Genomic DNA, 20090 nt, shown 5'->3' with positions numbered 1-20090 from the left:
GGTTCCCAGCACCCCTAGACCATAACAATACCACTATATATTCTCATATATAACTATTATCTTTCTAGATAGCTATACTGTGAATGACAAGAATAAAACATTACTTACTTTGTACCATCAAATACAATGGATTTTACTTGACCACACTGCCTAAAAAGAGACTGAAGTTGTTTGTAGTACATAAATCCATAGGGAGGAATATGCTTCAGCTGTTTAAAACATAAATGGACAGCTTCTTTTAAAATTTACCACAGCAGATTTCTCCATTCAGTAATTCACTAACATTTATTAAATGCCTACTATGTGCAAGGCACACAGTACTGAATATTTATAGGATTTAAAAATAAATTAAGAGTTTATTCTCAAGTTCTATGAGTAAAAGTTCATCTAATGCAACAGTGAGTTTTTAAAAATTATAACCAAGTTTCAAATTGTAAGTTAAGTTGCCTACTAAGCAAAGTTCATTTTTCCCTTTAAAAATTACATGATTTTAACAATAAAATCAAATTCAAAAATAGACTAAACTTTTAAAAATATCTTCAAAATAATTTAGATAAGCAAATCTTGGAAAAGTTAGAAGAAGTTTTCACTTTGAAGGAGAAAGTGTTCAAAATTCTCTTGAGTTTTTTCAATTAGAAAAGATAATTTATTTAAGGCACTATAATGAGCTTTTGACACTGCTTAATGGCTACCTTTAAATCTTTAGCAAAATAGTCTTATAAACTTTAAACTTTTCTCACTAAACAGATAAATGTTCTGTATTATTTTTATTATTACTATCAATTTCAGTGCCCAGAAGGCATTTCTAGCTTAGATTCCTCATGTTTAAGCTGCTTCACATTCACCCTAATGCACATAACAGCTCAAAATATTAAATATTTTAATATATGCCAAAGAGCAATATTATAAAACCTCCATCAGTAAGTAATCTGTTGAATAATTCTCAGTCAGAAAAACTAGTATTATTCAAATTGACATAAAGCAAGAATTTTCTGAATGACATGGTATCAATGATGAAAAGTTGGTTACTTTTTTTAAAATAAAAAGTCAAATAAATGAAGACTATTATTCAAATCTCTCAGAAGTTTCTTTTATCCAAGCTGAATAATTTTAGATCCTTTTAACTTTCCTCATATTTTATCTGATTCTTCACTCACTTGTCCCACTTTAATTCTAAGGCCAGAATTGTAACAAACTCTAAATGCTACATATACAGTCTAGTGTTCAAAAAATAAAATGCCAAGCATCTAAATCACGACATGGGAGGTGGAGGTGGCAAAAAAATGGACACAAGGATAGGAAAATCTTGAAATTCTATTTTTAAATGTAGGTATGGGTGAGTTCTACCCTAACACCAATTAATGTAATAAAAGGCCCAGATACCTCAACTGAATGAATCAATGAAAAATCCATTCTGGGTGTGGATTTCCCATTGAGATGGCTACCTAACCAGAAGCAGACCACCATATACTTCAGTAAAAACCTGAAATTCCCACTAAATAATGATCAAGAAACTACAGTAAATTACTTCTCCTACCTCAGAATTGCAGCAGCAGCAGGAGCAACAAGGATGCAAAAGGGCCTTGAAACAACAACCATCAGCAGCACTAGCAGCACATCAGCCAGAAGCCAACAGGCAGCAGCACAGGGGTCAGCCAGCAAAGCTGGAGGCTGCAGCCTCCTACTGTGACCAGCAAGGGGCCAGAGACATGTAAAGCCTGCAAGACTCTCTGCTAGAGCTAGCAAGAGTCAAGGGCTTCCCAAAAAAGGTCAGAAAGCCCCAGGGTAGAAACCTCCGAAGCCCCAAGAAAGGGCAGAGACCAGAGACGACATGGCAGCATTCAGACTAGTATAGCCCAGGCCCAAGGACTCTGAGGTCACTAACACTGTCCCGAGATGCAATAAGGGGTCCCTGAAAACTCAGCACTCAATCCCGAGCATCCAAGAAGACATAATCCTAGGCGGTAGAAGTGAACACAGAAACCCAGGCAGGAACAACCACCTCATCCAAAAACAAAATAGAGGGAAGAGCCTGGCACTAGTTCAAAGCCTCAATTCAGAGACTAAAGCTGGAAAGACGACAACACCAACTAGTATTTAAAATTATTGTAGACACAGAGATCCCTGAAAAAGAAGTAACTTCCTAACAGTGTCATGCAATCATACAAAGGAAAAAATGGGTTTTTCCACAAGGATGATTTGAATACCTAGAAGAAATGAACCAAGAAATAAACAATTGAAATAAAAGCCTGGAAGGCAAGAATTGAGCAAATAACTTAGAAAAGAAACTGATAAAATTTGCCAAGAAATAAATGCTCAGAAAACTAGAATAGACCAAACAGAAAACAATTATGCCATGAGATAGCAATAAATATTAGAACAAAACCAAAAGACTGAAAGAAAATAGCAAATTTAATATATATCATATCAAAAAACAAATAATCTGGAAAACATATCAAAGACAAATAAGAAACCTTGAAAACCATGATAAACAAATACAATGTGGACCCATAATCATAAATGAAACTACCCAGATATATTGGAACAAGAAGATAATATAAAGATAGAAAGAATCCACCAATCACCTCCTAAAAGAAATCCTAACAGGAAAGGATTCTCAAATGTTGTAACCAAATCCAGAGCTCATACATCAAAAAATATTACAAGTGTCAACCTGTGCAAAAACTCAGACCAACTAGATGGTCAATAAATAAAGTGTGGCATTTATTCTGGGTCAAGGAATCGTTCAGGGCAATGCGCTGCTTTTTCATACAGAGATGTCCAGGGAGGGAGGGGAGAATGGGGATTCTTATAGGGTTTAGTTGTGGGAAACAGGAGAGTGTATAGTCTGGATACACAGAACAGTCAAACTGCAGGAAGATTATCTCTCTCTAGGAACAGGGGTAGTTAGAAACTGCTGAAGTGTGTGGGAGTCTTCCTGGGGGCAATTAGGGAACTGCTAGTCAAAGCAGAGATTCCCAAGAGTTGGAAGAGTGAAGTAATTAGAAACTGCTAGTCATAACAGCATACAGACTCAAGAGATTTCCCACAAGCATCCAAAAAGAAATGCAAGTACCAAGGACCCATGGTCAAGAATACTACAAGACCTGGAAGCTTCTATTATAAACAAGAGATCTTGGAATACAATATTCCAAAAGGCAAAAGATATATGCTTACAACCAAGAATGACTTGCCCTGCAAAACAGGCTAAGACAAATGGATTATTAATGGGACAGAGGAGTTTCAAGTCAACTCTTCCTGTTGGGGTTTGGGATGCCGGGAAACTGAAATGTAGGAGTATGGGGGGATCTGGCTGGAAAGAATTCAACCACTCAAGCATTCTTTCAGTCAAGGTGGCAAGGTTGGGGCTAGAGTCTAAGTCAATCTGCTACTGTAACACCAATAGGAATGGGCAGAGTTCCTGCTGAATCTACAAATTTGATAAGGATGAGACTGATACTTACATACAAAAAAAGACTGAGAAGATTTGGATATGATTAAGGAATCATATAGCCTGGGGTAGGGGCAACAATGAAAGGACCCAGATGGGATTAAGGAGTATCAAATAAGCTAATTAAATAATCAAGGTGGGCTGTGGTGGGCCATATGCCTTAGGCAAGAAATCAGGGACTGGGATTTACGGGAAAATCCAGGGACTATGTTGCTGAAATGGAAAAATTCAGGGTCCAGGTCCCATCACCCCATCATTCCTATACTGCTGTGTGATATATGGGAAAGTGAGCCACAAGTTGGAGGAAAGGCGTCACGATTATAGCTCTGCTTTACAAATATTAACTCATTTTAGACTCACAAAAATTCCAGAAGGTTAGGTACTATTATTAGGGTTAAAGTGAAACTGAGACAAACAGGGTTAAGTGACTTGCCCAGTGTCACACAGCCAGTAACTGTCTGAGGCTGGATTTGAACTGAGGTCTTCCTGACTCCCAGGTTCAAATATCCATTCATTACCCTCTCTAAATGAATATTTTATACTAAATGTTCTTAGTAAATACCTTTTTCTAAAAGCTGAGTCAAGTGGCTGATTTTTAATGGAAAGCACCTAGATGGTGGATTGTAAATGGTATCACTAGAAACCTAGGGTTATCCCTGGAATTTAGTCATTAATCAGTTGTCTTCTTGGGATGCTACACCTCCAGTGCCCAGGCAGGTTATGGGAGTAGCCAGAGAGAAGAGTATATCTACATGATGACATCAAAATTCTCAAACATAATTTCTTAATGCTTTCTTTTAAGGCGAGAATATTTACAAAAGGCAATATGACACTGAGTTACAATCCAACAAATGTGGAAAGGGCAAATTAGTTCTAAAGTCCAGCCTTTCTATGAACCACATTCACCTATTTGTCATAAAGTCAAGAATCATACCTAAGTATCCAAGAAAACATATCAAAAGTCTTCCTCAGTAACAACGTTAAGTGTATACTAAAGGCTATTTTTGACATTGACATACCACTACAGTTGTTTTGGGATCTTTGCCAGCAAGCTCCCTTATTGCCATTTCTTCATCAGGTTGTCCAAAAGTAAAGTAATGTGGATAGAAAGCACCAGCCAATACAACCTATAAAACAGATTTCCTTTTGTTAAATAGAAGAATAACAAGTAACTAGTATTTCCTAATCTATTCCTTGAATTTTATAAATGCTGCATTAAAGTTTAGAATTTTCACCAATGGAAAAAAGCTTCTTAGGGGCAGCTAGCTGGCACAGTGGATAGAGCATCAGCCCTGAAGTCAGGAGGACCTGAGTTCAAATCCAGCCTCAGACCAAACACTGGACACATACTAGCTGTGTGACTTTGGGCAAGTCACTTAACCCCCGATTGCCACATACACACACACACACACACACACACAAAAGCTTCTTATTTCTTAAGTAAAATATAAAAGTCTTTTGCTTTTACAATTGAGATGAATTATCAAAGTCAAAGAATTAATTAAGCATACAATAATAATCAAATATATATCATCTTTCCTAGAGTTTAGGGCATTTTAGTGTGGAATTTCGGGAAGGGGGAGGAATAAACAATAACTAAAGGTTTGGACAATCCTGTATGTATATGTAGAGTTACCAAGATTTCTTTCACACACCTCCCACCCCTCCCCACCCCCCACTCCTATCAGATCAATAAATGTTATAGGGAAGGGATCTCCTCTTTCTCCATTTTTAGATAATACTTCTGTTTACAACACATAGACAGACTCAAAATAAGAAAAAAAGCCTCCTCCACTCATTTCTAAGGAGCACTTTTGGAAAGGTGTCACCTTTAAGATATTCCTAATTTTAAATTGTATAATTCCCAATCAAGGCTTTCCCTAAACCATAAGATTTGTCCTTCTAGACAAATGCTCTTTCTTTGTCATGCCAAATTCCTAGATACCCACCTCTTAAAACCAAACTTTTCAAAAGGTATCACAGGATACTCCTCAAACATCACAAAGAGAAAAAAAAAACTACATTAATCTTCTAGAATATACACTCCAGTAATGAAACATTTCCAAAGATCCCATGTGGTCAAGCTTCCTTCATACTCTGGTGCCTAATACCCTGACAATCCCCATCCCCTCTGGAATTTCAGTGTTTTATGGATAGCAAAAAAAAAAAAGTATTTTTTGTTCAAGTACATATTGAGCACTTGATTAATTACAAGAGTTTAACAGAAAGATGTACAGACAGGCAGATAAACTGCCCAATAAAAATGGCCCTGAAATTAATCATTCAACTACAGACAATTATGGGATACCTAAGCCATAAAAACTTATCTCCCTATTATAATGGACTTGGACAGCCGGACTGTTTTTGCCTTTCTATGTATGTCTGGCATCTTAGCATAGTGCCTGGCACTCAGTAAATGCTGAATAAATAAATGCATGTTGACTCCGTATTGACTAGTTATTACTGGCCCCCAGCCCTCTCCAAAAATGTTCCACATTCAATCTCTTTTGTGATCATATCTAAGGGGCAAATAAAGGGGTTAGGAGTTCCTCTAACACAAACAGCACAATGGGGGAGAAAATAGAAGTGTACTACAGCCAGGGCCCAGGGCGTGTACTTATGCCTCAGGAATTGGCAATCACTACAAATAAGAATTTGATTTGCTGTTTTGTTCATTGTCTAGATTTTTAAAGTGTAAGTGTATATATATATATATACACAACAACCTCCCTTCCTTTGTTAAAGTATTTATCAGCACACCCCTACAAACACTGTTTTCATCTTCTAGTACCTGTAGATAACGACAGCAACAACAAGTAATTACATACTGCTTTAAGGTTTGCAAAATGTTTTACATCTGTTATTTCATTTGAGCCTCACCACACCACAGGGAGAAGAGGACAAAAATGGGATGCCCAGAGCTGCTCCAGCATACCTGCAGGATGAACCTCTGTTTATAGATATATTCATGGTCCATGACAGGTCTCTGAGTATCCACACACATGTTGAACTGTGTGATTCGATTTTTCAGTTCTTCATATAATTCAGCCACCTAAAAGGACAAGGATATATTTAAGAATATTTTTCTTTGAATGAAAATCCTTAAAATACACACTTGCAGGGCAGAGCCAAGATGACAGAGAAAGGCAGGGACTCTCCTGAGCTCTCCATGAAACCCCCCCAAACACCTTTAAATAATGCCCTAAAACAAATTCTGGAGTGACAGAACCCAAAAAAGGGTCCAGCCCAAGACAGCTTAGAAGGTGAGCAAGAAAGGTGTGTAGCACCAGAGTGAGAGTGGAGCACAGTGTAGCACAGGCTGTGCTAGCACAGACTGGACCCAAGCAAACCAAGAACAGGCCTTATAAACAACTAAATCAGCAGTGGCACCAGCAGCTTCCAGAGCTCTCCGCCCACAGACAGTAAGGGTTTACACAACTCATCAGAAGGAGATTACAGGGGTCTATTTGCTGGCACTGGGGGCAAGACTCAGTTGCTTTGTTCATACATGGATCGGAGCTGCAGTCCTGGGTGGCAGTCTCAGGGTGAGGGGAGGCCACAGTAAATCAGGGACCCTGTTCACAGCTCCAGTACAAAAAAAAAAATGCTTGTGGTCCCCCACAGACCAGAACACAGGCCAGAGAGTAGTAAACACACCTCTCCTTAGATCATACCACCCTCGAAGAACTGAAGCTTACAGGCCCCCAGAACTAGCTCCAAAAACAGCTGCACAAAACCCCTGAAGCTTGGGACTGCACATCCTCCACCCTGGAAGCAGAGCATAGAGTTAAAAGTCAAGAAATAGACTGGAAAAATGAGCAAACAACAGAAAAAAATCCTGACTATAAGAAGTTACTACGGTGACAAGGAAGGTTAAAACACACTCAGAAGAAGACAACAAAGTCAAAGCTCCTATATCCAAAGCCTCCAAGAAAAATATTGGTCTCAGGCCGTGGAAGAGCTTAAAAAGAATTTTAAAAAAAAGTAAGAAAGATAGAGGAAAAATTGGGAAGAGAAATAAATAATGCAAGAAAATCATGAAAAAAGAGTCTACAGCTTGGTAAAGGAAACACAAAAATATACTAAAGAAAATAACACCTTAAAAAATGGGCTAGGCCAAATGTAAAAGAGGTCCAAAAATTCAATGAGGTGAAGAATGCCTTAAAAAGAATTGGCCAAATGGAAAAGGAGGTCCTAACACTCACTGAAGAAAATAACTCCATAAAAATTAGAATGGAGCAAATGGAAGTTAATGACTTTATGAGAAATTAAGAAACAATAAAAGAAAACTAAAAGAATGAAAAAATAGAAGACAATGTGAAATCTCTCACTGGGAAAACAACTGACCTGGAAAATAGATTCAGGAGAGATAATTTTAAAATTATTGAACTACTTGAAAGCCATGATAAAAAAAAAGAGCCTAAGCATCATCTCTCAAGAAATTATCAAGGAAAACTACCATGATATTCTGGAACTAGAGGGTAAAATAGAAATTGGAAGAATCCACCAATCACCTCCTGACAGAGATCCCCAAAAGAAAACTACCAGGAATATTATAGCCAAATTCCAGAGTTCCCAGGTCAAGGAGAAAATATTGCAAGCAGCCAAAAAGAAACAATTCAAGTATCATGGAGCCACAATCAGGATAACACAAGATTTAGCAACTTCTACATTAAAGGATCAGAGGGCTTGGAATATGATATTCCAGAAGGCAAAGGAGCTAGAATTACAACCAAGAATCACTTAACCAGCAAAACTGAGTATAATCCTTCAAGGGAAAAAATGGATATTCAACGAAATAGAGAACTTTCAAGCATTCTTGAAGAAAAGACCAAAATTGAATAGAAAATCTGACTTTCAAACACAAGGCTCAAGAGAAGAATAAAAAGGTAAACAGGAAAGGGAAATCATAAGGGAATTAATAAGATTAAACTGTTTACATTCCTACATGGGAAGAAGATACTTGTAACTTGTAGAAACTTTCTCATTATTAAGGTAGATAGAAGGAGTATATGTAGACAGAGGGCAACTCTGGCACACCTCTGAGTTGAATATGAAGGGATGATAGTTAAAAAATAAAATTAAGGGGTGAGAAAGGAATGTACTGGGAGAAAAGGAAAGGGAGAGGTAGAATGGGGTAAATTATCTCATATAAAAGAGGCAAGAAAAAGTTTTTGCTGTGGAGGGGAAAATAAAGGGGTGAGTGAACCTTACTCTCATCAGAATTGGCTCAAAAAGAGAATAACATGCACACTCAATTGGATATAGAAATCTATCTTACCCTACAGGAAAGTAGGGGAGAAGGGGATAAGAGAAGGTGGGGTGCATGATAGAAGGGCTGGCAGATTGGGGGAGGGGGTAGTCAGAAGCAAAACACTTTTGAGGATGGAAAAGGTAAAAGAGATCCCAAAGTAAAAACTCCAAGGAACATTACAGTCAAATTACAGACGTATCAGGTCAAGGAAAAAATAGTGCAAGCGACCAGAAAGAAATAATTCAAATATCAGGGAACCACTATCAAGATTACACAGGACTTGACAGTTGCAACATTAAAGGATCAGAGGTCATGAAACATGATATTCTGGAAAGCAAAGAAGCTAGGACTACAACCAAGAATCACCTACTCAGCAAAATAAAGCATCATACTTCCAGGGAAGAAATGGCCATTTAATGAAATAGAACGATTTCAAGGTTTCATAAGAAGAAGACTAGAACTGAACAAAAAATCTGATCTCCAATATTAAGACCCAAGAGAAGCCTAAAGAGGTAAAAAGGGAAAAGAAAACATAAGGGATTCAATGGAGCTGAGCTGTTTATATCCCTACATGGGAAAATGATATTTGTCATTCTTAAAAATTGTACCACTAATAGTACAGCTAGAACGAATACACATAGACAGAGGGTATGGGCATAAGGTGAACTGAGAGAACAACAAAAAAAATAATTAAGGGATGAGAAAGAGGAGTACACAGGGTGCAGGAGGAAGAGAGAAGTAGAATGGGGTAAATTATTTCACATGAATAAGTGTGAAAAACCTATTACAGTGAAGGGAAAGATGGGTGGGTGGATGATGGGCTTCGCTTGAAATTTGCTTTCATCAGTATTGGCTCAAAGAGGAAATAATGCATATACACAATCAGCTGAACATAGAAATCTATCATACCCAACAGGGAAGTAGGAGGGGAGGAGATTAAGTAAAGGGGAGAGGGGAGAGTCTGACAGAAGAGAGGGCAGACCAGGGGAGGCAGTAGATAGAAGCAAAATACCAGTGAGGTGGGAAAAGGTGAAAGGAGAGAGAAGACAAACAGGAAAAAGAATAGGATGGAGGAAAATATACAGTCATCATAACTGTGAATGTAAATGGGATGAACTTTCCCATAAAGCGGAAGCAAATAGCAGAGTGGATCAAAAACCAAAATCCTACAATATGTTTACAAGAAACACACTTGAAACAGAGAGACACACATAGAGTGGGGCTGAAGCAGAATCTGTTATACTTCAGCTGAAGTTAAAAAAAAAAAAAGCAGGGGTAGCAATCCTGATCTCAGATAAAGCAAAAGCAAAAAACAGACCTAATTAAAAGACATAAGGAAACTACATCTTGCTAAAAGGTACGATAGACAATGAAGCAAAATCAGTATTAAACATATATGCACCAAGTAAGTGGTTATATAATATCCAAATTCTTAAAAGAGAAGTTAAATGAGTTACAGCTTCATGACCAAACAAGAGATAGAGAGCATTAAGAAATGTAAAACAGATAATTCTGATTATATTAAATTAAAAAGCTTTTGAACAAACAAAACCAATGCAACCAAGATTAGAAGGAAAGCAGAAAGCTGGGAAATAATACTTACAGTAAGTGTCTCTGATAAAGGCCTCATTTCTCAAATATATAGAGAACTGAGTCAAATTTATAAGAAAACAAGCCATTCCCCAACTGACAAATGGTCAAAGGATATGAACAGGCGGTTTTCAGATGAAGAAATCAAAGCTATCTATAGGCATATGAAGAAATGCTTTAAATCACTTTTGATTACAGAATTGCAAATTAAAACAACTCTGAGGCATCACTTCATACCTGTCAGTTTGGTTAATATGACAAAAAAAAGGAAAATGATAAATATTGGAGAGGTTGTGGGAAAATTGGGCCATTAATGAATTGTTGGTGGAGTTGTGAACTCATCCAACCATTCTGGAGAACAATTTAGAACTATGCCTAAAGGGCAACCAAACTACGCATAATTCCCTTTGATCTAGCAATACCACTATTAGCAAAGAAATCATAAAAATGAGAAAAGGACTTACATATGCAAATATATTTCTAGCAGCCCTTTTTGTGGGGGCAAAATATTGGAAACTGAGGGGATGTCCCTAAATTAGAGAATGGCTGAACAATCTGTGGTATATGAATGTAAGGGAATACTATCGTGTTATAAGAAATGATGAGCAGGCAGATTTCAGAAAAACCTGGAAAGACTTGTACAAACTGATGCAAAGTGAAATGAGCAGAACCGAGAAAACACTGTATACAGTATCAGCAACATTATGTGATGATCAACTAAGGATGATTCAGCTCTTCTCAGCAACACAATGATCCAAGACAAGTACAAAGGACTGGCAAAGGAAAATGCTATCCACATCCAAATAAAGAACTTATGGACTCTGAATGCAGAGGGAAGCATGCTTTTTTCACTTTCTTTATTCACTTTCATGTTTTTTTTCTTTTGATCAGTTTCTTCTTTCACAACTGTGACTAAGAGGGAAATACGTTTTACATGATAGCATACATATAGCCTATATCAAACTGCCTACCATTTTTGGAAGAATGGAGGGGAGGGAGTAAGGGAGAAATATTTGGAACTCAAAATCTTGTAAAAATGAATGCTAAAAATTATCTTGACATGTAATTAAGAAAAATAAAAACTATTTTAAAAATAAAAAATGAAAACTAGGGAAAAAGAAAAGAAACAATAAAGCAAAACCAAAAGAATGAAGAAGACAATGTAAAATATCTCACTGGAAAAACAACTGACCTGGAAAATAGATCCAGAAGTGATCATTTTAAAATTATTGCACTATCTGAAAGCCATGATCAAAAAAAGAGTCTAGACATCATCTTTCAAGAAATTATCAAGTAAAACTGCCCTGATATCTTAAATCCAGAGGGTAAAATAGAAATTGAAAGAATCCATCAATCACCTCCTCAAAGAGATCCCAAAAATGAAAACTCCTAGGAACATCACAGCTACATTCCAGAGTAACCAGGTCAAGGAGAAAATATTACAAGTGGCTAGAAAGAAACACAGTCAAGATAACACAAGATTTAAGACTTTCTAAATTAAAGGATCAGAAGGCTTGGGATATGATATTCCAGAAGGCAAAGGAGCTAGAATTACAACCAAGAATTACCTACCCAGCAAAACTGAGTTTTTCAGGGAAAAAAAATGGATATTCAATGAAAATAGAAGACTTTCAAGTATTCCTGATGAAAAGACCAGAGCTGAATAGAAAATCTGACATTTGAATACAAGACTCTAGGAAAGCATAAAAACATAAACAGGAAAAGGAAATAATAACAGATTTAATAAATTTAAACAGTGTGTATTCCTATATGAGGAGATGATCCTTGTAACTCATAAGAACTTTCTCATTATTAGGACAGTTAGAAATCATATATATAAACAGAGGGCACAACAGTGAGTTCAATGTGAAGGGATGATAGCTAAAAAAAATTAAAGGGTGAGAAAAAGTAATGCACCGGGAGAAAGGGGAGGGGAGAGGTGGAATGGGATAAATTATCTCACATAAAAGAAGAAAGAGTTTTTACAGTAGAAGGAAAGCTAGGGGAGGTGACAGGGAAAGTTTGAGACTTACTCTCAACAGAATTGGTTCAAAGAGAGAATAATATACACTCTTTTCAGTATAGAAATCTATCTTATCCTATAGGAAAGAGTGGGACTGATAGAAGGGAAGACAGGCTGGGTGAGGCGCTAGCCAGAAGCAAAACACTTTTGAGGAGAGATAGGTTGAAAAGAGACAGAATAGAATAAATATGGAAAAGAGGATGGAGGGAAATACAGTTAGCAATCATAACTGAAAAAGTTTTTGAGGCAAGTTTCTCTGATAAAAGGCTTATTTCTCAAATATATGGAGAACTGAGTCAAATGTATAAAAATAAGAGCCATTCCCCAAGTGATAAACGGTCAAAGGATATGAACAATCAGTTTTCAGATGAAGTAATCAAAATTATCTATAGCCCTATTAAAAATGCTCTAAATTACCATTTATTGGAGATATGCAAATTAAAACCATTCCTGAGGTACTACCTCACACCTATTAGATTGACTAATAGGACAGAAAAAGAAAATGACAAATGTTGTAGGGGATGTGGAAAACTGAGACACTAATGTACTGTTGGTGGAGTAATGAACTGATTCAACCATTATGTAAAGCAAATTGGAACCATGCCCAAAGGACTATAAAACTGCATATACTCTTTGACCCAGCAATACCACTAGTAGGTCTCCATCCCAAAAGAGATTTTAAAAAAAGGAAAAGGACCTATATGTACAAAAATATTTATAGCACCTCTTTTCTGATGGCAAAGAATTAGAAATTGAGAGAATGCCTATCAATCGGAGGACGGCTGAACAAGTTACGGTATCTGATTGTGACAGAATACTATTGTGCTATCAGAAATGATGATCAGGATGATCTCAGAAAAACCTGGACTTACATGAACTGATGCAAAGGTACTGTACACAGTAATAGCAACACTGTAAGATGATCAACAATGAATGACTTAGTTATTCTTATCAATATAATGATCCAAGACAACTCTGAAGGACTTATGATGAAAAATGCCTTCCATCTCCAGAGAAAGAACTGATGGAGTCCGAATACAGATTGAAGCACCCTTTTTTTTACTTAATTTTTCATGGGGGTTTTTTTTGTCTGTTTTCTTTTATATCATGAGTAATATGGAAATATGTTTTGAATGATTACATACATGTAACTCCTATCACACTGTTTGCCTTCTCAAAGGGGAGTTGGGGGAAGGGAAGGAGAGAATTTGGGACTCAAAATTTAAAAAGAATGTTAAAAATTGTTTTTACATGTAATTGAGGAAAAATAACATACTAAATAAATTAAAAAAGATACACACTTGCAAAATAAATGACTTAAGTTCCTCACAAAATCCTAAATCTTCAGATTCACATCTTATGCTAATGAACGACATACAAATATATGTATGAATGTGTGTGCGCCTCTGTGCCACCCAAATTTGGTTCTGCAAATCCATCAAGACAGATCTCTAATAAAAATCACTACAGTAAAGAGAGAACAAGTTTAGAAAGTAATTCTTAGTAATGAAAAATACAGATAGATTACACACAAAGTAAAATGTTATAAAATACGTGTGTGTAATGTGCTATAACCCTCCCCTGCTGTTATCATGTAGGTATACTCTCTTTTATGTTAATTAATATTCCTATAATATATTCTAATTCACTGCAACTCATTAATAAAGCTTAAAAATTACATAACTAGATGAGAGTCAGAATGTCTACTTTAAAGGGAATGGGTTTTTCCATGTTAACTGATATTCCCATAATATTTTCCAAGTCAATATAACACATTAATATAAGTTTCAAAATAACAAATCTAGACAGCAAGGAAGTCTATTCAGGAGAAATAGGTTACAACTAGCCAAATATCAGCTACACCACCCATTCATTGCTTCTTTGCTTTAGGGTAGGGGTTGTTAACCTGGGGTCTGTGAACTTGTTATGCTTTTCAAATATTTTTATAAGTATATTTCAATATGATTGGTTTCCTTTCTAATCTATATTTAATTTTACACATTTAAAAACATTATTCTGAAAATAAATCCGTAGTTTTCACCAGACTGCCAAAAGGAGTCCATGACACAAAAAAGTATGTGAACATTTAATTTAAGGGGAGCTCTTTCTTCTTAGATTTTTTTGGGGAAAGTTAAAATTTTTCCATTTGTGGCTTTTCAAGTAAAATTTTATTAAATTTCTAACAAGTGACAAAAATAGACAGAAAATCCTATTTTAAAGTAAAATATAAAACTTATCTTTTAACATCATTCAAAGAATTGGCTTAGATTATTTCACTGAAAAAAATGATTAAAGGAAAAAGCTACTTCTGCCTGCCATACATACATATATACATATATATGTATGTAGGTCTTTGTTAGAGACACATATATGTATTTGTGTGTGAGTATATATGTATATATACTCACACACAAATTTAAATATAAACTTATTTATTTGTATTGATTCTCTTCATATATTTATTTCATGTATATTTGTATATATACTCATTCCTTCCATTAGAATATAAGTTCTATGAAAGTAGGGACAGCGGTGTCTTCTTTGTATCTGCCTACATACAAATTCCAACAATGCCTGGAGCATACACAGCAAACTATGGAACACAATGCTAGGGAGGTGGTGCAGTGGACAGTGCTGGGCCTGCAGTCAGAAAGATCTGAGGTCATATCCTGCTCCAGAGACTTACTAGCTGCTGTCTGCTTCATTCAGCTTTGTCATCTGTAAAATGGGGGTAATAATAGCACCTACCTCCCCCATGGTTGTTTTGAAGCTCAAATAAGATATAATTTGCAAAGTATACCACAAACCTTAAAGCCCTATATAAATCCTAGGTACTATTATTAATAATAAATTATGGCTGATTTGATTCCAGGCATGGGAAACAGCTGTACAAAGGCAAAGAGACAGAAGAAAGAATGTTGCATGCATATCGTTAAATACAGTGGGACAAAGCCTCTTAAGCAAGAGAGTGACAGGCCAGAGCCAGGTTTTACTAATATTTATTTAGCAGTTCTGTGGAGAAATACCAAAAATGGGAGAGATTGAAGACTGGAAGATCAATGAGAAGACTACTGTGATAAGCTAGGGGCCAGGCAGAAGAGGTAAAAGGCACAGATATGAGAGACGCTATGGAGGTAGGATAGAACTGGCAGCCACCTAGATGAGGGAGTGAGGACAGGAAAGAGTCGAGGGTGACCCTAAGACTGCAAACCTGGGCAAATGAAGGATGACATCACCCTCAACAAAAATGAGGAAGTCGGAGCTATGAGAGACTTGAAGGAAGGGTGGGCAGAGATAAGTTCTTGTTTGGATATGCTGAGTTTGAATTGCCTACAGGATATCTAACTAGAAATGTCTAATAGGTAGATGGTGATGTGTGACTGGAGCTCAGGAAAGAGATCAGGATCACATAAAGAGATCTAGCAATCATCTGTGTAGAGATGATCAATGAACCTATGCTCTCACTGAGACAGGTGCTAGGAGAAGAAGAGGGCTCAGAAAATGGCCCAAACGAAAATCCACACAGAGTGGGTGAGACAGACTACATCATCCTTTGCAGTCTATCCTCATGTTTACCCTGCTACTCAACTATTTCTCAACAGCACCTCTGATATGACCACCAGAAAAAAATGATCCCAGTCTTTAGATTAAGTTATTCTACTTAGCTTTAGAACTCCTGCCTCAATACATGAACTGATGCTGAGTGAAGTGAGCAGAACCAGGAGAACACTGTACACAGTAACAGCAACATTGCTCGATGACCGACTTTGTTACATTTAGCTCTTCTGAGCAATGCAAGGATCTAAGACAATTCCAAAGACTTATGATGGAAAATGCTATCCACATCCAGAGAAAGAACTATGGAGTCTGAATGCTGATCGAGGCATAGTATTTTCACTTTTTGGTTTTTTTTTCTTTCTTGTGGTTTTTTCCTTTCGTTCTGATTTTTCTTTCACAATATGACTAATGTGGAAATGCTTAAGATGATTGTACAAATATAACTTACATCAGATTGCTAGCTGTCGTGGGGAGGGGGGAAGGAAGGAAGGGAGGGAGAAAAATTTGGAACTCAAAATTTTACAAAAATGAGTGCTGAAAACTATCTTTACATGCAATTGGAAAATAAAATACTAGTTAAGTGCAAAAAACAAAAAACAAACAAACAAAAAAAGAACTCCTGCCTTCAGCCTAGCTTGAGGGAGCACAAGCTTGATTATCCCATTAGATGTAGCTGGCCCTAGATTACAGGCATCCAGAATGTGAGAGTGGTCAGCATCAAACACAGCAGAGAAGTCAAGAAGGATAAGAACTCAGAAAAGATTCTCAAACATAACTATCAAATAATCATGGGAAACATGATATTCACCCCGAGATAGAAAGCTGATGGACTGACAGTACAAAATGAAGTATCTTTCCTATTCTTTCTTTTTTGGGGGAGGTGGGGGAGCAAGGCAGAACATGGCTAATGCAGTTAATTTTACCACATGATTACATATTTGGAATAGGTTTGTTTTTCTTGCCTTCTCAACTGATGGGGGAAGTAGAAGAATAGAGAAAATTCAGAAATGAAAATAAAATTTAATGAAAAATATTTTTAAAAGAAATGACTAGTCATTGTGGAAAGAGTAGTTTCATTTACATAATGAGGTCAGATGCCAGACTTCAAGGTGTTGAGAAGTGTGAGGAGAGGATACAGAGGAAATGAGGAGGAGAAATAGTAGGAGAATCACTGTAAAAGGATGACATATAACACAACAACTTGATAGGATAGTAGGTCAAAAGCAAGATTAAGAATGGAGGATTCCTGAGCATTTTTTTTAAAGCAACAACAAAAGAGCCAATAAAGAAAGAGTAAAGAAAAGAGAGAAGGGGGGTGGGTGGGGGATGACTGAAGAGGGCAAACTACTGTAGGGGATAGGAAGCTCAAAAGTACAAGTATAGGGGCTGACCACAGTGAAGGTAGACCACCTCTTCGTCACAGACTGTAATAAAGGAGGTAAGTATATGGGATGCTGGGGGAAAAGAAGGCTTACAGTAAATAGCCTCTACTTTCTCACTTAAGTATGAGTTGAGGCCCTCTCCTGAGAGGGGGAGGGAAAGGAGTGCAGGAAGCTTGAGGAGAGATGAGAAAGTTTGGAACAGCTGATGTGGGAAGTGTGACAGAATTCATTAAGGAAGGATAAGAGGATTGCCTTGCTACAATGAGGACTCAGTTGAGAATCAAAGATATAAATCTGAAGTGGATGTCATCGGCATGGTAACTTGATCCAGTGTCATTCTGTAGCACATGAGTAGAAGTCAAGGCAGATGACAGTGGGGGTAACACAGGGGTGGAATTTGTCAAGGCATGAGTACCAACAGGACAAAGTGACAAGGGACCCAAGAACAGAGGACAGTGTGTAGTTAAACTTAATAATTATAGTAGAGTCAAGACTGGGAAGGAAAGAAAATGAAACACAAATCCAGACAGGAATTAAAAGAGAAATGAAGACCAAAGCAATCCTATCTACATATGCTCAGAGTACTCCACAGGTTCCCAATGAAGGGTGGGTAGCTCAGGGCATAGAGCACCACCTGGTGGCCTGCAGATATTAGGCTCCCAGCAGCTACTCAATCAATCATCTTAGTGATGATACAAAATGGTGCTCATGGGTACCAACACATGTGCAAGACAGGGACATCCGGAGGCCTCAGTTAAGCTCTAAGCTAATAATTTTGGGTAGACTTGGGCCAGTTAACTTCGTTTTTCTGGAATGTCAATTTCCTCATCTTCATCTGTAACATGCGGGGATTTAACTAAAATAAGCTATAAGGTCTCTACCAGCTCTAATGTTTCATGATGCTATGATCTCCAGTATTATTGTCTTATGTTTTTACTTAACTAAGTCATATATTTAATATCTACAACTAGATCATAAGTTCTTTTAAGGGCAAAGATCATTCCTTATATTTCTCTGTATCTTCTATAACACCTTGAACAAAACAGGTATTCAAATATTTGAGGACTAATTAAAAAACTATGCAAGTAGATACAATATGAGTGATGACAACTTACCTCTCTAATTCTCTTGATCTGAATATAATTTAACCGTCCCCAGTCAAGCTCATCCTTTAAAATTACACAAATGTCTATGTTAGCAAGAGCTAAAAATGATTCAATTTTGAACTCATATGACCATAAAATTACTACACAGATAAACCAGTAATATGTTAATAAACAAATAAAGTTTCTGTTCTTCAACTGATCCAACAAATTTATATTTATGCTAGTCACACTGACCAATGTCATCAATCCTTCAAGTTAAAAATGCATTGCTTGGGGACAGCTAGGTGGCACAGTGGATAGAGCACCAGCCCTTGACTCAGGAGGACCTGAGTTCAAATCTGACCTCAGATACTCACTAGATGTGTGACCCTGGGCAAGTCACTTAACCCCAACTGCCTTAAAAAAAAAAAACTGATATAAAAATAAAAGGTACCAATAAAACTTTAAAAAAAATGCATTGCTTGTCCTGAAGTCCCAACTCTCCATGAAAGCACAGATACAATGTACCTTCATATGCACAAATGAAGTGGTTTTTTTTTCAATGTGCACAAACACAAAAAAATACAATGAAAGAATTTTGGACTGTACCTATGATTTCAATGACGTAAGAAACCCCATGTATCAATGTAGATGAATATACACAACTAATGGTCAGAGGAGTGCCTGGGCCCCAAGAGGCTGAATGACTGGTCCAGGGGTCACATCAACAGGATGTGTCAGAGGCAGGACTTGAATCAAGGTCTCCCTGATTCTGAGGCAATTTATGTCATGGTGTGTCCCAGTGATGGAGGGCAGTTTAAACATAATGCCTAAAACTTGGAATAAAAAGTAAGTGAACACAAAGGGTCAGAGATTCCTTGATTTAGAGGCAGGTGTTCTACTAGGATATATTGTGTGGATTTACTGATACACTACAGCTAAACCAGTTGCTGGTCCTGGCAACCAATAGTTTAGAGATAAAATATTTATCAACTGGAAATTTGAGACAATTTTAGATGAAGCTGGCTAAATCTGAGTTTTGAGAGCCTGAGGACCTAGTTTTAAGTCCTGACTCTAATTTTTACTATGTGGCTCTTACCTTCAGTTTCCTCAACTCGAAAATGGAGATAATAAATATTTCTACTAGCTAACTCCAAGGAAAGGGAGATGCCATAGCAAAGAGTGTTGAATTTGAAGTTAGGGGGACCCAGGTCCAAAAACTACCTCTGACAATGACTGGCTGTGTGTGAAACCATGGATGAGCCTCTCTGAACCTCATCTAACCCTCAAAGAGTCTAAAATTATAAATCAGTTGGAATCTATGTTGGTGGAAGTTCACATACTGATTAAAATGCAGATATTTGATGTAATATCATCACAAGAGTGGTATGAGTTAAGTGTTTTATAAAACTGAAAAGTGTACACAAAAGTAATCTATTAGTATTGTTATCATCCTAATTGTAGTGCCAGACCCTTTAGGACTAACCCCTACCACCCAGTCTACTGTTCATAGCTTAGGATTTTTGTGCCATCATGTTCCATAGCTAATGGATAAAAAGAGGATGAAAACATTCTGGAATTCCCCTCTCTCACATAATTCAACTTACAAGAAAACAAAAAGGAAAAACAGCTCACCTTTGGATGACGAAATTCTCCTCTTTGTCTGCAGGCCTGCCAGGTCTAAAAAATTTTCCACAAATTCTAAGTATTTCATTAGCTAATTATATTGTGCAGAAATTCTATACAC

The 20090-nt window shown here is 36.9% G+C and overlaps 1 protein-coding gene across 1 annotated transcript in view; it reads right to left on the bottom strand.

The window, feature by feature from the left end:
• Positions 1-20090, bottom strand: part of TDRD9 (tudor domain containing 9) — a 232373-nt gene that overhangs the window by 47128 nt on the left and 165155 nt on the right. Inside the window, exons 20-24 of the mRNA XM_027849264.1 lie at positions 19979-20023; positions 18374-18427; positions 6387-6503; positions 4471-4578; positions 109-209 (exon numbers count right to left, since the gene is read on the bottom strand). Coding sequence (XP_027705065.1) covers positions 109-209; positions 4471-4578; positions 6387-6503; positions 18374-18427; positions 19979-20023 — 425 coding nt within the window. The remainder of the gene's footprint in view (positions 1-108; positions 210-4470; positions 4579-6386; positions 6504-18373; positions 18428-19978; positions 20024-20090) is intronic.

The sequence above is a fragment of the Vombatus ursinus genome, unplaced genomic scaffold (assembly GCF_900497805.2).
Source record: "Vombatus ursinus unplaced genomic scaffold, bare-nosed wombat genome assembly UNPS02007284.1, whole genome shotgun sequence".
Lineage (NCBI taxonomy): Eukaryota > Metazoa > Chordata > Mammalia > Diprotodontia > Vombatidae > Vombatus > Vombatus ursinus.
This window is presented reverse-complemented; position numbering and strand designations above follow the sequence as displayed.